This window comes from Homarus americanus, unplaced genomic scaffold (genome assembly GCF_018991925.1).
Source record: "Homarus americanus isolate GMGI-L3 unplaced genomic scaffold, GMGI_Hamer_2.0 scaffold48016, whole genome shotgun sequence".
In the NCBI taxonomy this organism is placed as follows: Eukaryota; Metazoa; Arthropoda; class Malacostraca; order Decapoda; family Nephropidae; genus Homarus; species Homarus americanus.
In genome coordinates, this window is record NW_024755055.1 from 3,047,495 (window position 1) to 3,073,094 (window position 25,600).

The 25,600-nt window shown below is 37.6% G+C and overlaps 2 protein-coding genes across 9 annotated transcripts in view; one reads left to right on the forward strand and one right to left on the reverse strand.

The window, feature by feature from the left end:
• Positions 1-1,280: 1,280 nt before the first annotated feature.
• LOC121856273 lies at positions 1,281-18,742 on the reverse strand. Of its 6 annotated transcripts, none has more exons than XM_042351690.1 (7): positions 18,514-18,736; positions 11,758-14,139; positions 9,424-9,674; positions 9,143-9,300; positions 7,553-7,709; positions 5,163-5,360; positions 1,281-2,692 (listed from the first exon to the last, which is right to left on the reverse strand). In XM_042351690.1, the coding sequence occupies exons 2-7, from the start codon at positions 14,029-14,031 to the stop codon at positions 2,665-2,667; spliced, it is 3,066 nt and encodes a 1,021-aa protein (XP_042207624.1). In that variant the 5' UTR covers positions 14,032-14,139; positions 18,514-18,736; the 3' UTR covers positions 1,281-2,664. The 6 variants fall into 6 exon arrangements, with proteins under 6 accessions (XP_042207624.1, XP_042207625.1, XP_042207623.1 ...); XM_042351691.1 differs by having other exon boundaries at positions 18,480-18,736; XM_042351689.1 differs by having other exon boundaries at positions 18,438-18,736.
• A 1,439-nt stretch (positions 18,743-20,181) lies between these two features.
• The window catches only part of LOC121856275 (solute carrier family 41 member 1-like), a 45,529-nt gene continuing 40,110 nt past the window's right edge, over positions 20,182-25,600 (forward strand). For 2 of the 3 annotated variants that reach the window (XM_042351694.1, XM_042351698.1), the window contains exon 1: positions 20,947-21,112. The gene's annotated coding sequence lies outside the window, so the exon portion shown is untranslated. Of the gene's footprint in view, positions 20,311-20,946; positions 21,113-25,600 lie in introns of those variants that run through there. The other variant, XM_042351697.1, reaches the window with a different exon arrangement.

Consider the following 25,600-nt stretch of genomic DNA (forward strand, 5'->3'; position numbering starts at 1 on the left):
ACGTGACTGACTGCCAAACGGTGAAAAGGATAAAAAAAAGTGGGGGCAGCAGTGAAAAAACACACACTTGGTAATTATAAAGTGTACCTTTGAATACTGTGCAAAGATAGGAAAATGCTCCTTCAACTTATAAATCTTTAGTATGTACACCCAGCCTGGATTACTGTATACAGGCATGGAAACTCTACCTCCAGAAAGTTCTCACATCACAAGAAAAAATAAAACACAGAGTGACTGAGATGATTCAGGAATGAAGCCATTTTTATTGTCCAAGTAGACTGAAGGCCTTAGGACTAACAACTCTTCAGACAAGTCACAATATGGCAGATCTCATAGACACATTAAAAAATTTGAAAGGGATGAAAAACGTGACCCCAGGCCATGTTTTTGTGATGTTGTAGTGGATTCTTCCCCTACAAGCGCCGTTTGTAGCTGAGTAGCCGAACCTTCTTGAATTCCCCAGCCTACGCCTCCAGCGCAGGGGTCAAATATCAACCCACGCCTACCCCCACCTTATAAGACCTGACACCACTGTGACCACTCTCTTTCTACTCACTGCCACCAGCAAGCAACACCTCCTCCTCCGCGCCAGCCTGGCGGCTCCCGCCTGCGACCTTGGCGTCCCTCAAGCTGCATGTCCTCCTCTGGGCACCCTCACCAACCAGCTCTCTCTACTCAACGCTTGTAACCATGCTGCCTACCCAGCAACAAGCTGCATTGTACATCCAATACAATATGTATACAGTGAGCACATTGTGAGTTTCCTTTCTCCATCCCATCCTGAATGTGAACCAATATCTTATACCCCCACAATGTCATGAACCACCAACATGAGGGAACAACTTCAAGCTGGCCAAGTTATCATGCCAAAAAGAATTCAAGAACAGTACTGTACTGGGCTTCATAATAACCCTTGACAAAATTGTCAAGAACACTGGAGGGGTCCGACCTACACTGGCCACCTTCCCTCGGCATGGCCACCTCTAGTTGGTGGGGATTAGGTAAATAAGCTAAAATTAATTTCTATAAAAGTTCTCAAACTTCAGTACACAAATTTTAGTTTTAGGCATTATGCAGTGCAGTACAGTGCAAGCAGTTTACTCTCTGTTTAATAGAATAAACTGTAGGCTATATTTAACACAAACATGGCAAGTACAGTAGAAGTCCAAAAATTCGGACTGCTCGGGGATTGGGTCGGTCCGGATTTTCGGATTTTCCGGATTCTCGGGCAGTACTTTTAAAATTCAAATTTAAGGAGGAATAAAGAAGAGATGAACAGGTACATTTTGATAGTTTATTCATTAGCAAATACTGAGACGAGGCTGTGAATTCTGGAATTTTATTCTTTGCCTTTTTTATATCGTAAATTGTAGACTTTCCGATGTCGTATGTTTCCATTAGATCAGTATTGCTCACACCACATTTTAGTTTCTTAATTATTTCAAGTTTGTCACTCAATTTCAACGTGTTCTTCTTTCTCTTCACACAACGAAGTTCATCTACTTTAGGAGCCATTACTATGGGCTTGTAAATATGTATGCTATATATGGTAAATGGAAAGAGATAGGACACAATATTACATATATTGTCACAGTTTGATTGCTCGTTTTAAAATGGCGACCGTGTGGTCGCTTTTTGTCACTGTGCAGCTGTGGCGCTCACGCACAAAAGCCCGCTAAATTTAGAAAGTTTGTGTTTTCAAAAAGTCTGGATTCTCAGGTGGTCCGGATTTCTGGCATCCGGATTTTTGGACTTCTACTGTAGCTTCTGCAAGGCATGACTACAATATTAATTCATCATACAGTATTATAAATACTGTACCTGTATCTGACATGAATATCTATATGTAACATTAAATAGTAATTCACTTCAGTAATTAAAAAATCAATAAAAAATCTAATGACTGTAATAATCTCTTCTAGTGCCTACATTTAAATGTTATTCTTGGTAAATGTTGTCATACAGTACTGTATATATTACCTCAACTCTCTCTTGTCAGTTCAGTCTTGTACATTTCTGTACTCCCCAAGAATGTGAATAATCACTAAAGCGCTTGGATCTTTTCATGTTTCTATTTCCTTGAGGTTGCTATATACAGTATGTACCGTACAATATAAAATCTTAGAAATCAGTTATCTAAGAGTTTGGGCAAACTAGCAGATGACTTTATCATGCTACAATTTTGTCATGTGGTCTAAAAATTCATTCTGTATTGCAATTAGATTTTGTATCAGAGTAAAAATCATTATTATACATTAGTGTAGTCCATATAATAATTAGAAATATTTACAGCCACTAATACTATGACACCGGGGAGAGAGAGACCCAGCTACTAGTGGTCTCACTCTTGTAGTCTTGCCATTAAAATAATCTCAAGACATGACAAACAATTAGCATAATTAGGAAAGACATAACTAGAAGATTAATGGTATTGCAGAATCATAAATGACACATGACTCAACGTTTTAAAATATGGATCCATAATAATGTAACAATTACAACACAGGGCCTTAAGTAAAGTACTGTACCCTGTATCACCAAATGTTAATTTTCCAATGCCACCTTTATAGATAATATGAGAACTACAGGTGACATTCTTTCTGTGGTAAAACACAGGATGGTGCTCCAGGTGACACTGGCAGCAGCATCAGTGAGGTCCTCCCCTCACCACATGCTCGAGTCATCTGCAGTGCTATAAGGAAAACACAATGTTAGACAACAGGGATCTATTATTATTCATGTGTATGTTTGTTGTTTGTCCCTTGATCTGTTCCTAAGAATACTGGTGCTGTGCTGCAGAGTATTGTTAAATTTGGCAAGGAGGAGGATTAACTGGAGGCCAAGTGCAGAACCAGAAGAGAAGTTTACAAGGCTAAGAACTTGGGGCTGGTAGTTATGTGGACTCGTATCAGGACAAGGCAGAGGCATTAAATAATTTTTCTCTCAGTATTCACAGGAGAGAATGCAAATAACCTCCCTGCATTGATGAGTTCTGCTGCCAGGGTGACATAATTAGTGCTAGGGGGTGGTGCTGAAGCTACAGTAGTTCATTTGTAAGAATCAGTAGTGGCTGCAGCAAGTTAGGATAGTTGCTGCCTTTATTGTTAGCAAAAGGACCTTCCCTCTGCACGATAGGAAAGATGTATGTAATTGGTATGAGAAATATGATGTTATATAGTAGTGAAACATGAGTGGTTAAAGAGGATGCAGACTTGAACGACCTGAAGTGAGAATGGTAAAGTGGATGTGTAATGTGACACTGAAAGATAGGAAACCTTATTAAGTATTGGCAAAGCCTCATGTAAAGATAGGCTGAGATAGTCTGGGCATGTGGAGAGAATGGAGGAGACCAATTTTGTGAAAAGATGCATGAATCTAAATCTGGAGGGGAGGAGAGCCAAGGGCAGGCCCAGAAAGACATGGGGAGAGGTTGTAAGAAATTACATCAAGAGTTAATAACATGAAGAAAGAGGATGCAAGAGATTGCAGAGCAAGAAGAGCTGACATCTTGCAATCTCAGCCAACCCACACAAGTGTGGAAAATGGCTGTAAAACATTGATGATAATGATGGTGAGATTAGGGTTTGGAGTTTCTGTGAGCTGAAACACATCTCAGTTCTGGGGAAGAAAATTTTGGGGCTGGAATGCAAATCCACTTTAATATGACTTCCTTTTGGAAATGCATAACATTTACATTTGCTAGTTTAGCAGGATCTCACTTGACTTTGACATTCTGTGAAAACATTCCTCAACCCTTAGGCCCCGGGTGACGTTCCAGAACGTGTGCCTATTCCCGCCACTGTTTTAATGCCCAGCGTGGGTTATCAGGTTCCAGTGTGACTATTTGCCTCTCACACCACACCTACTTTTGTTTGTTTCAATTTCATTGTTTGTCCATTTTATCATGTTGTATCAAAGTAATATTGCTAAAAGTTGTGTAGTTGTATTACGGTAAAACAATGCTATGATTATGTTATAAATGTTTTTATTTGTGGAATTATTATTATTTTATGCATTACTTGCTCTACTAAACACAAAGACTGGTGATTGTTGCCAAGCACTTTTTTATGAAAAATTATGCAAATAAAATATTTAAATTAATTATTTATAGCAAATAAGTATTAAGATCAGTAAATACATACAATATTGGCCACTTCGGACACAAAGGCGAGCTAAAATTAGCTGCTAAGTGTGTAGGGACCACGAGAGTCAGCTGTCAAACCAACAGTCTCCTTATCTCCCCCTCCTCCCTCCCTCTGCATGGCCAGAGAAGTTTCTCGAGGGTCAATATATAGTTTTTCTTAGACTGCTCGTTGATGGAGAACATCCTTGGGGGGGGGGCCACCAAACTCAGACACTTCACTTACCAAGACAAACTAGAATATCTTCAATTGTCTGATTTACTTGTATACTATCAGTGTCACCATTTTTTCTTAACGTTTAGTGAAAATTTAATTACAATGGAGTACTGTCATTGTTTATAAAATGCTCATAACTACAGTCAGTCCCCGACCTACGACGGGGTTAGGGACCGACGACCAGGTCGTAAGTCAAAAATGCAAAAATAATACATAGAAAATCTAAAATGGGTGTCTCTTTTTCTTCTCAGCACCACAAAACTCTAACTTTTAAGCTTGCCAGCCATTTTAAAGGGAATTACAAACGAAAATTTTGTCAGTACACAGCGCAATCACTAACGTTGGGACTCGAAAATACGTAATTTGAAAAAAATTTTGTACGACTGCGGTGGTCGTATGTCAGGGTGGTCGTAAGACGAGGAGTACCTGCATTTACCTATAATGACCATAAATGGTTTTATTTCAAGCTCTGGGAAACACTTTCAAGAAATTCACATGTTTGAGACTGTCCAAGGTTATTAATGGTTTACTGTCCTGATCACTCACTCTTAAATGGTCATACAAGGTAAATGGCCACTCAAGTGCAATCACATGAGAGATCTTCTCTGTTGCATGTGTTTATCATAGCACATTGGAGTGAAAATATGTTTCACTAAAGATACTGTATTATCAATTATTATTAACTTATATACAGAATTTCCCTCAACCACATCACTAATCATCTCCACATCTTTAAGTGCTCAACAATATTAAACAACACTGGCATATTTATTAAAGAACTTTATATGCTGCTATTAGACTAACCAGTAAAATACACAGTCGAGTTTCTCCTTTGCCATTTCTCGAAGGTCACGCTGTTGCTTGGCTGTGAGACCAGGGGAGTAGAGTCGGATTCCACCCTTTTGGCGCACTTTGACTTTCATCTCCTGTAGTCTTTTGAGCAGATCCTTACAATTATCAAAACTTATAAGGCTGCGTGGGAACATGATGCTGCAGTACTGCCTGTGAAGTAAATCAGTTTTGAAATACTGTAGCAGAATTGTGGGATAATCCCTGACACACTCAATATCCCACAAGCCACATGAAAGCACAAGCTATATCTAAAATACATACTACTGTATATATTTTTTTTACAAACTTTAGTAAAAATGTAATCATGTTAAAGTGCAATATTTTCTCTCAAATGTACTTGAGTTAGAGTAAATGTATTCCCAAACAGATGTACAGTACTGGTACTTTATAGAAAGTCAAACTTGAAAAATATTACTTTAATACTGTAAAGGTTCTGTATATAGTTACTTCACTACTGCACATCTCTGATCAATTACAGAGGGAGGTTTTATAGGGGTGACCATGGTGAATGTTGGATCTCAAACTCTTATGGTGTTGGGTCTCAAGCTCTTATGAATGTTGGATCTCAAACTCTTATGGTGTTGGGTCTCAAGCTCTTATGAATGTTGGATCTCAAACTCTTATGAATGTTGGGTCTCAAACTCTTATGGTGTTGGGTCTCAAGCTCTTATGAATGTTGGGTCTCAAACTCTTATGAATGTTGGGTCTCAAACTCTTATGGTGTTGGGTCTCAAGCTCTTATGAATGTTGGATCTCAAACTCTTATGGTGTTGGGTCTCAAATTCTCTTATGGTGTTGGGTCTCTTAAACTCTTATGGTCAAACTCTTATGGTGTTGGGTCTCAAACTCTTATGGTGTTGGGTATCAAGCTCTTATGAATGTTGGATCTCAAACCTTATGAATGTTGATCTCTTATGGTGTTGGGTCTCAAACTCTTATGGTGTTGGGTCTCAAGCTCTATGAATGTTGGGTCTCAAACTCTTATGTGTTGGATCTCAAACTCTTATGGTGTTGGGTATCAAGCTCTTATGAATGTTGGATCTCAAACTCTTATGGTGTTGGGTCTCAAGCTCTTATGGTGTTGGGTATCAAGCTCTTATGAATGTTGGGTCTCAAGCTCTTATGAATGTTGGGTCTCAAACTCTTATGGTGTTGGGTCTCAAACTCTTATGGTGTTGGGTATCAAGCTCTTATGAATGTTGGATCTCAAACTCTTATGGTGTTGGGTATCAAGCTCTTATGAATGTTGGATCTCAAACTCTTATGGTGTTGGGTCTCAAGCTCTTATGGTGTTGGGTATCAAGCTCTTATGAATGTTGGGTCTCAAGCTCTTATGAATGTTGGGTCTCAAACTCTTATGGTGTTGGGTCTCAAACTCTTATGGTGTTGGGTATCAAGCTCTTATGAATGTTGGGTCTCAAGCTCTTATGAGTGTGAGTCTCAAGCTCTTATGAGTGTGCGTCTCAAGCTCTTATGAATGCGAGTCTCAAGCTCTCCGGTAAGATCTTATGAACAGTCACCTTTAGGGACGTAAAAATTTAGAATTTTTCAATCAAAGTAGATTGTACAGGTTAGGAAAAACAAGGGTTCCTCACCCCAGAATCTGTACAACCATTGTTAAACACAACAATACAGTATTACAATAATTTAAAGTAAAGTGCAGTGAAGAATTGTCAACCAAAAACCTACTTTACAAAAAATCTATTTCAAGAAAATTTTGAGCATTCTAAATGTGAAATTTAGACAGTATACAGAACAATTGTCTTTTCTAATTAATTTTTCACACACCAGGTATTTTATGAGAGTAAATGAGAAGAATTGGTCAATGAGGCAACTGCATGGCTCAGTGACTGTGTGTGATGAGTCTACTTGTCTTTACATGAATTTGAGGAGTAAGTTATATTGTGATTGTAAGAGAATGATAACACACTGAAAGTTATTTGTAGACTTTGCAACATTGAGAGTGAGATAATAAGTTAGTGTAAAGGTATTTGCAGAAACTAATAAAATAACCAGATTGACACAGGTGCTATGATATATTACATGCTTTCCGTGGACACCCGTTCACGGTACTGTACATTAGAACTATCCACTTTTTGGAATTATTCATTTTACAGAAGCCTCTTGGTGCCAAACTTTTGTTGACAGACACTTTACTGTACAGTACTGTATTATGGTGTTGTTTTGAGCATTCTAAGAATGGTGCACTGTACTGTATTCTTATACAGTATACTAATCTGAATGTAACGATTATTGTTGTGATACACTACATACTGTACTGTAATTGATGTAAAATCTCTAGAATGAAATTATCATTGATTTCCATGTGATGAGTGACTCACCCTCCTTCTGGCAAGAGTTTTCTGGCCACATTACATGCCCACTCCATTTGTACTTTCACATCAGATATCCACAGGGTGCCAACCTCCTTGTTTTTGCTCTTCACTACTGGTAATGGTTGCAGCATCTCTGGTGAAACTCCCATCATCACGTGTACACCTGTAGTGAGGGTGTGTGTCAAAATATACTTATAGAGGCCTAAGAAATTAAGGAAAAGGTCCAGTAATATTCAAGGCATAGAGAAATAAATGTTGAGATCAAAGCTGCAACCTGATGGGATTTTGAGTGTAAATATTTTGAATGCTTAGCATGAAGATATGCAACAATGCTGCATGTAAAATGATCAACTGTTATGATTGTTTATGTACATGTAGTGGCTGGGCACACAAAGACAGAAGGTGAGCTACTGTTTTCATGGAGTCACTACCCATACAGGTTTAGTCATCTTCCCTCAAAGGTCAGCCATTGTACCTTTTTGCCTTTATTATTACTATACAATACTGTACTGTAATGTATCACTGAATACAGGCAGTCCCCATTTTACAAAGATTTGGTTAATGAAAATCTGACGTGACGGAAAAATATCTCGATTTATGTAAACAAAAAATCTTACGATACAGAATTTTTTCTGGCTTCTTTGTAACTTTTTTGCAATATATTATTTTAAGATGCTGAGGTGCTGACACAGGTATCTCAAGGCTTCCAATACCAGACGTGGTCATTATGTAAAGACAATCACCTAAACTAAAAACAACATACACTATACTGTAATGTACTAGTGGATAATACCATGAGTTCACTAAATCAAGATTACTAAGTCAGCTAACACTCACACCTACAGAGGCACCTCGGGCACATGATATGTACGTAGAAACATTATTCATGGCTGACCTTAAACTTGGGGGTTCGGTGTTTGTTTTAAATTTATTTTCTATAATTTCAAAACTTTTTCCAATTGATAGCTGCACTCTTTTTGACTTTCTCCCCCACACCACTTCCTTTCTGAGACTTCTGAGAGACTTTCGGCATAATGTCTAAGCACAGTAGTTAGTTGGGTGAGAGGTAGCAGTGAACAACACACCCGGTGGCAACAGGACACAGACCGAGTGGATGTAAACAAACCCCAAGCGGTGCATTTGGAGCTGAATTTAACAGAATCACGCGAAAATAATGGAAATTTATTTTAGCAGATATTTAGATTTAATGGAAGGGGGTGCTTGAATTAGTTCGTTAAATCGAGAAAATACTGTACATATGCATCATAGGTGTCGGCCACAGCCAGTTCACGGAGTGTACATCAACGGTCTGCCGCTCAAGCTTTTTCCCACTTATTTTTCCATCGTTGCTCAGTGTATGAGCCATTATGTCTGATAACCCCAGACCCAAACACCTAAATCTGCTACTGAACTTAGAAACGTTTAAATTTTGATTGGGGCAGACAATGGAAAAGTACCGTTGTTTTGTTGTTGTTTTTCCACGGGCGAAGGTGCACCTCATATTTCGTAAAATCTCATAATTTGTGAGGGTTAGAGCTCCTATTATTTTGAATTATGTTTTTTTTTACTGTACATATAGCACTGTACTGTACTCACCCAGGTGATCAAGGTGTTGTTTTTTAGCCAGGGCAGTCAGCTGATCACCTATTGCTGTAGCATGATAATTGTTGGATATTGTAATGCGCAGGTTCTCTATCTCTTTTGGTAACACTGTCAAATCTTCCAGATGACCAGTAAAGCGTATCACTCTGCATCTGTAATTTCAGTTATTTATGATTACAGTATTTTGAAACTTTAAATACAGGTCTTTAACATTCTTTTTCACTGTATCATACGGTTTATTACAATATAAATGAGAAACAGTTAACTTCTCTAACCTGTTTTCTCCCTTTTCTTTGGTTAGGTTTTTAAGGAGTGTATCTGAAGTGCCATATTGACTGTGCTTCCACTGATGTTTCAGGAGAAACTCAACATGACATTTCCTGCCAGAAAGTTTATCTATCAGCTCTTCCAGGTAAGGGATGAAGCACACCTCATTCTCTAAGATTACTTGAACAGAAACATTGGTAGACAAACAATCAAACATCTTGAGTGCTGCTTTAGTGTGACCATCTCGCACCACAAGTTGCTGAAAAACACATCACTTTCACTCAACATCATAAGTTTCATAAAGTCTTGAGCTTATCAGCTACAAGTGCCTCTTACTAGCTAATATTATAAGCAGAGACTGTGAAGAAAATGACCCATAATGCATCACAGGAAAACATCCCAAACACAACACAGTGCAGTACCAAAATACAAACCATTATTCAGGCAACATTAAGAAATGTAAGACCTTCAAAGGTAAGGTTTTAAAGACAAGCAAACTATCACACTTTGTGTAAGATTTTGCCTCTTTAAGTTATCTACATTGTTTAAAATCTTATATGATTTCATCAGGTCACCACAAAGGTGCTGATGTTCATCATAGGGCAACAAAGTTACACTACTGAAGAACCTTTTGGTCAAGCATAGTGATCACACCTGGCCAGGTGGAGGTACACAAACATTCTGTACATTGTACAGTTGGAAAATGAAACCTTGTTTATAGGTGTGGTGAAAGGGTTCTTTGTAGAAGGTCTAGCATAACTGCTTTTGTAGCCATTTTAATTGTGTAAGTCTCAGGACAGCATTGAAGAGGTACAGAATGTAGCAGAGGAGAGTTGTAACATTAAGGTTAGTTTCCATATTGGGGCTGTACTTCACACTTGCATGTACTGTATACCTTATACTGGTACTGTACTGTACTGTACAGTATTTAGTTATTACTGTACTGTACTTTACTTCATCTTCTTTACCACCAATTGGCTTGGTAGCCACTTGGTCACATCTCTGTTTTACACTGTTGGCATGTACTGGACATGTAATGGCTCCAGAATGTATCTGAACCTGCACCAGTGTTGATCAAGTTTGGTTTTGAAGGCACTCATATTCAGTGCCATCACTTTTAATTTACTTTACTTTTATCCGCTTTGCCACTGATCGGCTCATTAGCCGCTTGGGTGGTCAGTCACGTCTCTGTTACGCACTGTTGGCAAGTACTGGCTCCTGAATATATAGGAACCTGCTTCAGTGTTGGCAACACTCTCTGGCAAGATGTTCCAAAATAATTCCTCTCTCACTCCATTTAATTAGTAAAAAATAAAAAAATGCTGGTGCTTTAAAAACCATAATTATAAATAATGTACTGTATAAGCCATGGTTATAGTACAGCACAGGCATACCCCGGATTACGGAAGGTATGTGTCCTTGAAAAATTGTCCGTAACGTGAAATTCTGTAACGCAAAACCAATTTTCCCATTGACTTCCACTACAGTATATAATTGGAGATGCGTTCCCAAGGAAATATTTTCGGCAAAAGACGTAATACAAGCACATTTATGAATGAAAATAATTTTTTTTAACACATACCCGGTACATTGATTATTTAATGATATATAATATGATATTAAATATACAAAACACTTAAATTTAACTTAACACAAACGATGTTGAGTGCTGTGTTAGGTGAGGTAAGGCAGTGCAATCGAAGTTATTTGAAGGGAGACGGAGGGGCACCACTTGCTCGTCCTGTACAGTACTGTACCAACCACCAAGAAATACACACGAAATAAAGTGTATAATTTCTGTGAATTTTTTCCTAATAGTATTGAAACAAAACTTTTAACTTAAAAATTTACCAAATTTCCGTAAGGGCAAATTTATTGGTCATAATTTACAAAATCCGTAAGAGCGAATTTCCATAAACCAGGGGATGCCTGTAATATACATGTACTTGTTAGGTTGACTCGTAGAGTACAAGTACAGGCAATCATGATGGATGAAGACAAGGATGTAAGGTTAAAGGATGGAGGTTACTGTACTAAGGTGTATATATCACATCATATATATATATATGAGGTGATGTGATGTGATGGCTAAACACAAAAGATGGAGAAACTAGAAAATTCTGAAGATGCATAGAGTAAAATTGAGGAGGGGAATGAAGACTAACTAGAGAGTCTACAGAATGATGGAAGGACACTAAAGTAACTACAGTACAGTAGTAATTAGTGGTACACAGGTGACTATTCACAGTAGTGCAAGGACCCATAGTTGATGAACCATATAGTATTCAATAAACAGATTTTTTTGGACAAAATATCAACATAATATTATTTTGTTTACTTACATTGTAGATTTTTTTTGAAACGAGGTCAGTCATCACGTCATCACAATTGGTTTCTGCCACAATGTCCAACCACTGCTTGTTCTGTACATTTGCTTCATCTAGCAGGTCCACCAGCTCTACTGCACTGTGTTTCAGCTTGTCAGGATGGTTGTAAGCTATTAGTCCACTCAAGTACAGGAGCACATTCTGATAATTAGTAAGTTTTCCTAGATCTGAGCCACTTTCAAGAAGGTTTTCCATTATCTCCTGTATTGAAAATGATTTTTTGTTGTCGCCTTTTATAATCATTAAAATTTTATCTTGGTCCTCTTTAGATACATGACCAGAGTCAATTAAAAGTTGCTGCATTTCCTTCACCAGTAATTCCTCATCTGAACTCTCAAATTTGGATATAAAAATTTGATAAGCAGCATAAAATTCCATTATACTTTTATGTGGGACAAAGAGATCAAGTTTGTAGCCTCCTGGAGTCCATTCTCTTTCTACAGCAAGAAAGGCAGAATACATCTCATCGTGTTTTAGCTTCAGCTTTTCACACTCGTTTTTTAACAGATCTGTAGATTCACTGGACAGTTGTATGTGTCCAGAAGAATGAGTCACAAAACAAACATGGTAAAGCTTCTTTAAAAACTTCTGACATTTGTCTCCCAAATCACAAGTAGGCATTGCAGAAGCTTCGCCTTGATCTTTGAGTCTGTTCAACAAGCGAGATTGAATTAGTTCATGCATGGCAATGTAAAGTCCTGTGGATGATGTCACCAAGTTGATACGATCAGGATCAGAAGCAAAGAGATAGGTCACAAGGGTTAAGTTTAGGGGTAATCTGTACTGTTCACCCAATCGTGTCTGTGACTGTTTCATGAAGTCGATTAAATCCTGTGTTTTCTGTTTGCTTTGCCCTTCTGCCAACATTTCATCATGAAGCTTTGATACAAATTCTACTCTGTTTTCCTGTGTAACTCCTTTAATCAGAATGTGTACTCTAGGCTCATTGTGGAGTAAGGTGGGAATGTCAGGTAACATATTTGGCCTGGTAGTTACCAACAATTGAAGCATACCATTACTCCCTGGTATGTGCTTATCAAATACTTCACGTATCAATTGTCCAGACGCTTCATTCATTTCATCAAGGCCATCAATTATAAGTAAAACATTTAGATTAAGAACAGATCTCACTAAGTCAGAATCTTCCATCTTATAGGATGCTTGTGACATAAGTACGGTAAGTAATGATAAAAAACTGGACAATGATTTATTTCTGGCTTCAGTATAAAGAACCAGATCATATGACTTGAGGCCCTGGAATATAGGTGAGAACTCAGTGTCACCAGAGTCCTTCAATTCTACCCAGTCATCTAATATAAGTTTAGTCAATGTTGTTTTCCCAGCACCTGCCTCACCCTCCAGGAGTATAACTCTTGGTTTCTTGTCACTCTGTGTTTTAAGCTCAAGCATTGTCTTGTAGTCAACACTTGGACAACTGAATGTATCGTCTTGTTGTTCTTTGATAATCTCTAGTTGAGTGAAGACTTTTTTCACTTGCAATCTTTCTTTGCCAGTAATGAATGATGCTGGATCGATCTTGGATTTGTTTTTATATTTATATGCAAGTTCAGGTATTCCCTCTAGAATTACAATTTTCTTTTTATTCTCCCTCAACATTTCCACTTCTTTCTTGTACTTATCAATGTCTATCATAGTCAAGGGATTATTCATAATTTTATTTATGTTAGATTTCATATTTCGAATTTTTTCACAGACTTCAATTCCCGAAATTTTGTAGAGGTTTCCACCCAGCTGTAGCGCCTTCTCAAGCCAGTCCTCCAGTTTTTTAAGTAAACTGTTCATTTCAGCATCATCAGCCATTTCAGGGGGAGAATGGATTAAGTTGTTTCTGAAGTTTTTGATGGCTGTGCAGATGGACTCTAATTTTGTGTCATCTCCCTCATGCCAGACAGGACTATCTTTATTAGCTAGACATGTACAGACACTTTTGATGCAGGCATACAATAAGCTCACATCAAATGTATTTCCTGCCGCATCATTTTCAATTCTATTCCTCATGATTTTGTCATGAAATAAAGATTTGTAATTACTCTTATTAACTCCGTCTCTTTCAAGATATTCTTTTAAGGTCTCATCCAGTTTCTTTTTGCATCCCCAAAGGTATAAACTGTACATAGTCTCACGTGCCTCACAGTTGATCACTTTGTACAGTCGGAAAAAGCGATAATCCTTAACCCCCAGACCATCATCACTCCGTTCGAAAGACATACTCAAAATCAATCCATGTACGTTTGTAACTCTGTAAAAGTCGTTGTCAGTGCTTCAGTGGGCAGACAGATATAAAGATTTACATTTTGTCACAGGTGCCAGCAACATCTGTTGGAGAAGAATATTTACATTAGATGTAATTTAACCTAACAAAAGTATTGCTATTAAAAGGGCCAAGTACTAATAGATGTTTCTAAACAGAATATACTGTACCTACATAACAGAGAACTTTTCGGATCACTGTAAGGTGAATCTTGTTAATAAACTCGTATGACGCTCGCCCCACTATAGGTCACAGCTCAAGGTTGAAGAAGCCACAAGTCCAGAAAATTGTGAGGGGTAACTTTTTCAAAAAGAGTGAGAATTGTGAACTCTTGGAGCAATCTGCCAGAGAGTGTTGTGACAGCACCGAGTGTCAGCTCTTTCAAGACCAGACTTGACCAACACTGGTGCAGTGCGTGCCATATACTTGCCAACACTGTGTAACAGACACGTGACCAACCGTCCAAGCTGCTAATGAGCCAATCAGTGGCCAAGAGGATAAAGCGAAAATCGAACACGAAGTAGGACTTACACAAAGATCCAACACATGACTGTCTCTCACAAGGCTTTTCAAGGGTGTAGTGCTCCCTCACTTGGCGCTGTAATAATAGTTTATAAGCTCTTCAAAGAACACTACTCAAATGTATACTGTATACAGTATAGTACAGTATTTTGAGTTGGCAGATGGTCACCCCACTAGAGGTCACAGCCTCAAGTTAAAGAAGCTATCAACACAGAAAACTGTCAGTGCTATAGCTTCATTAGTCAGTGCTATAGCTTCATTAGTCAGTGCTATAGCTTCATTAGTCAGTGCTATAGCTTCACTGGAGTTAGGGTTGTGAGTAACCTGCCAGAGAAGTTTAATTGTCACCACTAAGTGTGAGCTCCTTTAATTCCAGACTTAACCAACACTAAGGCATGTTTAGGTACGGTACATTCATGAGCCCATTGATGCCCAGTTGTAATGAGTATTACAGTAAGTACTCGCTTAACGTCGACCCGCTTAACGTTATTTTGGTACTATACGTCGCTAAACTTTAGAGACCAAAAATTCGTTTAATGTCCCGGTGACCCGATACTAGGTCGTTTTGCGTTGTCACAGATTACTTTCTACGGCGCATCACCCGCGCTACGCTCTCCCGGCAGCCGCAGAGTCTCAGTGACTCACCAACCTCCTCCTCTCCTGCCCTCCTTTGCTCTCACCATACTCCTCCCCTCCCGCAATTCGCCTCCTCCGCCTCACTACCCACCACCTCCGCCCATCGGTGAGTACCAATACAAACGTAGTAGTCGTATATGTATGCATTATTTTCTATAGAAATGGCAATGATTTTCTGTATATATATAATGTATTTCATGGGGCAAAGGGAGGCTCAGGAATGTAACTCCCATATTTTATCTATTTCTTATGGGGAAAATTGATCTGCTTAACGTTGTTTAGTATAAAGTCACGTTTTTAGGAACGTAACCCCGACGTTAAGCGAGGACTTACAGTACTGTATTATCGTTTCGGGGATCCAGCGATTTTTAATATATTTATTTTTTTAATCAGTAGTTAATATAATTCTAAGACACGTTTTTTCTGCTCATTAATACTTTCAGAGAAAATCACACTACTGTACATTTTTAGAAAAACAAAGATTTTTTTCATTTATGGTTAATGTTAACACCCTCCTGGACACATGCACAGTTGTTCTTTGCTGGATAACCACAATGCTAATTTTACATAGGTTAGGTTGGGTTAGGATAGATTAGGTTAGGTTAGTTAATTTTAGGTCATTGGCGAGGGAAATATCATAGATGAAAAGTGTCTTTGAATTGATCAAACTATTGATTGCAAAGATAAAACTCCTAAGATTCCATGGTTGCGTGAAAGTAAACTTTTACCACAAAGTGGATATGGCAATCGAGAAGAAAGATTATTCAGTACTATGATGGGATATGCGCCATTTCGTCGCCAATAACAATTCCGTTTCATCATCACTAACAGTCGCTGGTATTAGTAACAAATTGTAACTTATTATTTTACACAAATAGAAATTACACATGTGTACAGACGACTCGAGAAGTATTGTGTTATTATTATACATGATATTACCGGGTAATTATTTAATAAATAAAATTATTAAAACATTGGCAAACATAATACAGAACTCATGAAGGTGATTTGGCACGAGCGCATGAACCACCGAGCAGTGACATGATTGCAGGCGTATTGTGGGGTACGAGATGTTTGGTTCACACTCAGGATGGGATGGAGAAAGGAAACTCACAATGTGCTCTCTGTATACATGTTGTATTGGATGTACAATGCAGCTTGGTGCTGGGAAGTGGCAGCGTGGTTACAAGCGTGATGTAGAGAGAGCTGGTTGGTGAGGGTGCTCAGAGGAGGACCAGCTTGTGGGTCGCCATGCTCGCCGGCGGGAGCGAAGGCCACCAGGCAGCGGCGGAGGAGGTGGTGGTGTTGCTTGCTGCGGCTGTAGCTAGAAGAAGAGAGAGGTCACCACGAGGTCAGGTCTTAAATAGCGGGGGTAGGCAAGGCTTAGTAGTTGACCTCCGTGATGTATGGCGGCGCTGGTTGACCCAGACCACGAGGCATACACTGGGGAATTCGCGGGGTCGGCTACTCAGCGACAAACAGCGTTTGTAGGGGAGAAATCCACTACAGTATTACTCACAGAGTGAGTAATTCACTCACTGTGATTGCAGGCATATTAACAATGTTTTTATTATTTATTTTCATTTTTAATAAATTGTCTTGATGTTTTTTTTTATTTTATATCCCAAACAACAGTTATTTTCGTGTATATAATGATGGGAATGAACAGGGTGACGAAAGGGGTTAAAGCAGTGGTTACGAAACGAGTTTAAAATATGGTGATGAAGCAGGTTGTTGACGATATGGACAGACCCCCTTATGAAGCACTGGCATAGCTAGAGGTTTTCTTAGGTTTGTTCGGTATTATTTTCAGAATCCAGGAAAAAATCACAAGAAAAAGGGAAAAAAAAAAAGGCACGGAAAAAACCTAACCTAACCTACGTGCAATACTATCATATATATATATATATATATATATATATATATATATATATATATATATATATATATATATATATATATATATATATATATATATATATATATATTGTGTTGTCAATGTGTACAAGTACTTTATTTCCGTTCACCTATTTTTTAGGGGTCCGACTAATTACCCAAATATAGCCGGAATGAAGTCAAATAATGGTCCTAGATGAATAAATCGGACTGCCAATCACTTCTCGACTAGTATTTGGTGTCGCGAAGTCACAAAAAATTGGTAAACTTAATTTAATCTGAGTTAATAGATCAAGTGCATGAACCTAACCTAACCTAACCTAACCTAACCTAACCTAACCTAACCTAACCTAACCTAACTAATCTAATCTAATCTAATCTAATCTAATCTAATCTAATCTAATCTAACCTAACCTAACACAACACAACTCAGATTAAATTAAGTTTACCAATTTTTTTTTACTTTATGACACCAAATAATAATCGAAAAGTGATTCACAGCCTGAATTACGCTTGTACGACCATCATTTGACTTCATTGCGGCTACATTTGGGTAATTCCTCGCTCCGTCGGTACATGCACGCGATCTATTAACTCAGATTAAATTGAGTTTACCAATTTGTTGTGACTTTCTGACACCAAATATTAGTCGAGAAGTGATTATCAGTCCGGTTTATTCATGTAGGACCATTATTTGACGTCATTCCGGCTACATTTGGGTAATTAGTCGGACAGATTTTTTAGTATCTTACCCAACATTTTCCTTGGACTTCAAAGCCCTGCCCACTTTAAACAAGTAATATTGTTGGTATTTTTTTCTATTAAAATACTCGAAAATTTTAAATTTCCGACGGAAATGCCAAAGAAAAGTGTCTTATAATAGTCTCAACTATGTGAAAAACGTATTTTTATGGAAAATCGAAACCTGCCTATTATCATGAATTAACAGAAATTTATTCACTCTTATTTATCAGGTAACAAATGTAATACTGCAAAGTTAGTAAAGACTACAACCCAACGCCAGCATTGATTTGGCACCGTTGCATTACGACGTATCGTCATAGTGTACCCTGGGAACATTTACCCATTTACCAGACCAAAATGTTACTTGAACAAATAGCAATGTAAAAATTGCTGTCCTCACCGAAAAGGCGCTGCCATAACTGTTAATCACAAGTCTTAGTGGAGTTGTTTGTTGCAGAATCGCTGAGAGAATTGCGTCCGTCCAAGGCCACAAGTAGCATTCTTATCTAACACCATATATCATACACAGCAAACACCAAACTTTTCACTATCACTTAATACTTAACATTACACGCTGCTGCTGTTAGACTCGGACTACGACACCTACACAGTAACACTAGAGTAACATTGTGACCCAGCACCTCGAATAAGGCGTCATTCCACACCGGTGTGACTCATGTATAGATTATGAAGCTCGATTACATTCACGCGTTAGCGTAAAAAATAGATCACATTGAATTGTACGTGGTTGTTAACATTGGTACGGTTGCCACAGCGTTATGCGTTTACAGTACATGCTAATCGCACTGCAAATGCAAACGCGTGAATGGAATCCTAGCTTTATTACTAGTGGTGTAAAGGGAGGACTGGTGGTCTTTATCGGTAGGAAGGTAGCCTCCTTTTACCAGAAAATTCCGATAATTTTTCTTAATACAGTATTTTTTTTATCATATTCGCTTACTAGCCGTTTCATCCAGTGTTAGTACAGGAGGCAATCGGGGACCGGGTAACCTGTGAGGGTAGTGAGGGTCACGTGTGTGTGGAGGCTCCAACCCTTGACATATTAGTGAGAGCTGTGCGCGTTACCGCTGTACCACTAACACCCCTACCGCTGTATTCAGGTGTTTTTGTATAGTAAAAAGTATTTACTATTGACCTCAGAACATCTCCGAATGTCAAGTGCACATGACATCAAAATGACCCAGCTGGATGGGATTGCTGTGCTCGCATGCCTCGCAAGTCGCAATGTTCTTCCCACAACTTCTTGGACACCCCCTCCCCTTTATCAAGATTATTTATATTATGAATTTTATTGCTAAGTTTGAACATCAATTTTATGTTTTGTATTACTGTTTGTCATTCATTATTTTTTATTGTATTTTGAGTAAGGTAAAGAAGAATACTCATAGTGCAACCTTTGAGAAGATAGTGTAATTCGAACCCTAATGAGCTCTAGTGAACCCAAATCCTGATGAGTATTGTGAACCCACACCAAGATGAACCCCTGTGAATTCGAACCCTATCTTTTTTTAGGGGATTAGCCCACCCGGGCACAGGTCTATGTATCTATCTATCTAGTCTGAGGGTCTAAGCTCTTACTTATTCACAAAATAAGTGGGAAGACGATAAGGAAACTTAGAACATGTCAAATTAGTTGTCTTTAAGGTGGATCTGTCAAGATAAGGTGAATCTGTCAAGGTAGGGTGAATCTGTCAAGATAGGGTGAATCTGTTAAGGTAGAATGAATCTGTCAAGGTAGGATGAATCTGTCAAGGTAGGGTGAATCTGTTAAGGTAGAATGAATCTGTCAAGGTAGGATGAATCTGTCAAGGTAGGGTGAATTTGTCAAGGTAAGGTGGATCTGTCAAGGCAAGGTGGATCTGTCAAGGTAGAGTGAATCTCAAGGTAGGGTGAATCTGTCAAGGTTAGGTGGATCTGTCAAGGCAGGATGAATCTGTCAAGGTAGGGTGAATCTGTCAAAGTAGGGTGAATCTGTCAAAGTAGGGTGGATCTGTCAAGGTAGGATGAATCTGTCAAGGTAGGATGAATCTGTCAAGGTAGGGTGGATCTGTCAAGGTAGGGTGCTGACTAATGTGTTGTCAGTACAGGGGATATCTAGTAATGGTTTCAGGAAGTTTCAGCTGTATCAAAGTGCAAAACAGATTTCCATTCCTGATGCTGATAAGTCTTTGGAGCGAGTCTGGCCCAAGTGGCCCAGTGCCATGGCCAGTCCGTTGGTGACTGATGGTGCCCTATCAATAGTCTTGACTGTAGGGTGCAGTATCTTAGAGATGTGATCCATATGTTTAACTCAGAGTGCGAGCAGACATCGTACAGAGAGGCTGTGTCGCACCACCCTCAGTCCACACCAACATTCGCTGTGATACTCGCGGACTGGCGAAATCACCCTTAGAGTTTTTAAGTGGATTGACCTAAAGGTAAGCCTGTAGTACATTTCATAGTGAATCCTCTTACTATAACTGTCCACCTCCTGTGATCCAGTTATTTTGTAAATAACTATAGAACATGTAATGTGCTTATCTATCTTTACCATTGCATCACTTATGAGAGAGAATACGAAGTGACCTGTAACACATTGACTCTTGAAGTTAATAATTGCGTCCCCACAATCACTAACATAGTTGGTCATTAAGGGGTGGTGGCAGCTTAATCTAATAAAGTAGATCTTTGCCCGTCGTTTCCTCAGTATCTTCAGAAATTATGTGGAATATTTACTACAAAAGTATTTAAGTGTCCATTAAGCCAAGTTCTGCTCATAATCGTGGTTGAGAAATTAAATGAACGTGGATTAGCACAATAGGATGACCTTCCATGCCATGTTGCAATAGTCTTCCCTTCAGTATTACAACACCGTGACCATTCTCTGTATCTTGGCTTAACAAACTTAAATTATTTACCAAAAAAATTTAAAATTATGATATATTTATAACTATTGTTGATTGAAAATGAGAAAACTACTTAACAGTTTTATTTATTGGAAATTAATGATAATAAATTTGTAGTATTAGGGGAAAAAATAAAAATAGGTAATGGAGTGACTGTTGGTAAGCGTGTTTTGTTTACACGCAGGCAGCCAGCTGGTCGCCTCTAGGCTCTAGCACAGCTGTCAGTACTGTACAATATATACCACTTGCTGACCTGACCTCTGTACCACCTCACCTGACCTCTTTACCATCTCACCTGCAACATTAACTATGCCTCACTTGTAAAAGTATGGAGGTCAGTATAAAAAAATGCTGTTTGATTTCAGTTTAAGTAATTTTTGAAGGTATTATTCAGGGCCAAGATTTCATACCTAACAATATACAAGTTTCTGAATTATTTTAGTTTTTTTGAGGAAAGAAAGAAAATTTAAAGTTAAGGGAATATTATACTGAGTGAGCCGGTTATATAACTCATAGCTCACTGTACAGAAACTGGCTAGGTAGATATTCAGTAAAATGGTCATAAAGGTTAACATAGAAAATAAAACCTGTATGTAGACAGAGTGCAGGTATACAACATATAGAGAGAATATTGTTAATGCCAGAGTTGAATTTTCTGGTTTATTCAGACAATTTTTGAGGGAATTATTGGAGAAATGATCACTGACTTACGTTAATGTGACATTCATATAAGAAGTTTTATAATGACTGCTAATAATTATGTAGGGGAAAAATTTCTAATTGGATCTCACTAGTATAATGAATCCGCGCCTATTTCACCTGATGCTAACTTGACCTAACCCAACTGTCCGTATACTAAATGATTTTTGTAGGTAATACACAACAAGTGGTCCAGCCATAGCACCAATTTGAAGGAATTTCTTAATGGAAAGTAAAAACTTCCTTAACTGGAGAAAATAACAAAATGGGCACGAGGAATGCATTTTGTGTCATAAATTTTTACATCCAAAATTTGTGAAGGAAGATGTTAAATACACGACCTTGCCTTGTATTTCATTGTTTAGCCTGTAACAATGGTTCTTCTTACAGAAAATAATTTATTATTTTATAAAAATAATAATGAAAATAATTAGTATTGTAGGTTAAGTTTGGTAGTTTAGTTTTCTTCAATTTATGAAGAAGAAACATAAAAAGTAGCGTTACTTAAAAAATCTTCTCGAGTAGGTATTAAGGATGGACTACTCTTGTCAAGTATTACCTTAATTTAATTTATAGACAAAATACAGTGATGGAAATCAAGGGTGGTTAAATTTCAGGTGGCCCCAGGAGGGTATCAAACTCATATCAGAGTGGTTAGAGGGAAGCACAATACCGCTGTAGTACAACACTGAAACAGTTGTGGTGTTGCTGCTGCTCCCTGTGGCACTGAACCATTTTTACTTGCAAATACTGTGTTCAAACAAACATGACTCGAAGGTAGGTTAGGTTAGATTTTTTCATGTTGTCTAATGCTAGAAATATAGTGCCATTAAACAGCCTAATGTCAGCCTAACTTAACATCCTCAGGTAGTGTTCGTCATTAATCATCAGGTAAAATAAGTGGCGTTTCTAATCTTTATGGGATCCTTAATATGTGCTGCTGTACAACTTGAGCCCATTATCAGAATATAGTACAGTATTGAACTCATTATGAAAGCAAAGTACTTGAATCAACCTAACATAGTGGAGGATCTTTAAGTTTGTTTTGATTTGTATGTATCATCAGCTGTCTGATTTAGTTAAGCATCTAATTATATAGCAATAGGGAATAAGGATACAATATCAGGGCACACCGAGCGTTGCAGCACTGACCTCACTGAACTAGGCTGGCTATTGTTGAACTTAGCTGCAAAGTCTTTTTTTTTTAGTAATGTTCAGTGGTTCATACCTTCTAAAATTTAATATAATTCATTTGTTGTTGTTTCAGTTTAATTTAATTTAATTCAGATGATATTAAATGCTGAGACACAATACTGGTTTGTTTATTCAGTGAGAAACAGGTAGGCGTTGACTTGTTACTTGTATAGTATTGTTTATTTAGGTGATGGGCTGATTTTCGGTTTCACTAAGGAGGAGGAGGAGGATTGGGAAACTAATAATATTGTTAAAATTCTTTCCAGTTCAGGTTCCTTGATTAATAGTGTGAAGTCAAGTTTTTTATTTAATTCATATATTTAGCATGTAGGGTTTTGTTGGAGCACTGAAGTTGAGGCATTTGGTCTTGAAACGGAGTGGGTCAAGTCGCATCATAATGTACTTGACTCTTTTAGGTGATGTCTCTCTGAGGAGGGTTAGTAAAGTAGTGTTCACAACCCTATGAGTACAGTTGTATAGCCTTTATTTGAAGTTAGGGGTATTGAGGCTTAATAGATTCTCACCTGCCAGGTACTACAGATATATGGTACCATCTTTATGTCACCATTTGTAAGTTTTATTAATAGTGTATCAAAACAGAAAATGACTTTCATTGTCTTTTTGGGGACTTCTTAAACCAGACTTGTTTACTGTGAGGAATGCAACAAGTTCTGGATTGGGTTTCCATGCCTGTGAAGGGAACTGATCATACATTAAGATTGCCTCAGATGTCGAGCATTACTAGGAAAATTGATCTCTTTATTCTGGTGAAGGAATCATGAAATCAATAAAAGTGGCAGAGAAATTAACTAGAGGAAAGAGTCAATTTAACCCCGTCTGCTGAACAAAATCATCTGTCATTAACCAAATAAAATATTAAAAGTGGCGTCTCTGTAGTGAAGTGGTTAATCTTCATGTATGGAAGGCCAGATGCTACATATCAATCAGTTGTCAGAGAAAGTATGGGTGTTGTCAATTCAGTTCTTTTTCATGTGTGTTTTATCTGGCTTTCTATACATAAATATTAAACTGATCCTTTCCTCTGGTGTTAATTTCTCTTTCATATTCATTGATTATTCTATGATTCGCTCATCTGTAAAAAAAGGAACATTACATTTTCCTTTCCTACACGACCTGTGAGACACCATATAATACTTGGGTACAGTACAGAACTACAGTACGTATAGTATGTACATTATTTGTCTCCCGTGGTTTGTGTTTCTCAGTACACTGTCAACTTCTCCAGGGCAACTCATTAAGCTAATGGACAAGAAAGATGAAAGCAATTCTGGCCTCTTTTAAACAGGACTGAGTGCTAATGGAAACAGTAAGTTTATTTGCACTTTTTCTCTCTGGACAAGGGCAAGAAGAGGTAATTTTTCACACCAGGGCAGAGGAAGTGCAGTATGTGCAAGATGTCGTTGTGTAAACTATGGCAGAGAACAATACATAAACTGTCATTATTTTACACTTAACATAATCATATCTGGAGTACAGTACTGTATAGGTAGATACATACAGTATAATAATCATACAACTTTACACATATAGTACAGTAGATTTGACGTGACTTTATGGAAAGGTCTGTAGATACATAGATGGATAATTATTCAGTAAAATTGTCATACAAATTTACACAGCACATTTGACATAATGTTTCATGTCCCTCCACTGATGTATTGTATTGTACTGTATTAAACTTCTGGTTCACCATTGATAATTTATATGATGCATTGATAATTCCCACATGATATATTAATAATTCCCACATGATACATTGATAATTCCTACATGATACATTGATAATTCCTACATGATGCATTGATAATTCCCACATGATACATTAATAATTCCCACATGATACATTGATAATTCCTACATGATACATTGATAATTCCTACATGATGCATTGATAATTCCCACATGATACATTGATAATTCCCACATGATACATTGATAATTGCTACATGATACATTGATAATTCCCACATGATACATTGATAATTCCTACATGATACATTGATAATTCCTACATGATGCATTGATAATTCCCACATGATATATTAATAATTCCCACATGATACATTGATAATTCCTACATGATACATTGATAATTCCTACATGATGCATTGATAATTCCCACATGATACATTAATAATTCCCACATGATACATTGATAATTCCTACATGATACATTGATAATTCCTACATGATGCATTGATAATTCCCACATGATACATTGATAATTCCCACATGATACATTGATAATTGCTATATGATACATTGATAATTCCCACATGATACATTGATAATTCCTACATGATACATTGATAATTCTCACATGATACATTGATAATTCCCACATGATACATTGATAATTCCTACATGATGCATTGATAATTCCCACATGATACATTGATAATTCCCACATGATACATTGATAATTCCTACATGATACATTGATAATTCCTACATGATGCATTGATAATTCCCACATGATACATTGATAATTCCCACATGATACATTGATAATTGCTACATGATGCATTGATAATTCCCACATGATACATTGATAATTCCCACATGATACATTGATAATTGCTACATGATACATTGATAATTCCTACATGATACATTGATAATTCCTACATGATGCATTGATAATTCCCACATGATACATTGATAATTCCTACATGATACATTGATAATTGCTACATGATGCATTGATAATTCCCACATGATACATTGATAATTCCCACATGATACATTGATAATTCCCACATGATGCATTGATAATTCCTACATGATACATTGATAATTCCTACATGATACATTGATAATTCCCACATGATACATTGATAATTGCTACATGATGCATTGATAATTGCTACATGATACATTGATAATTCCTACATGATACATTGATAAT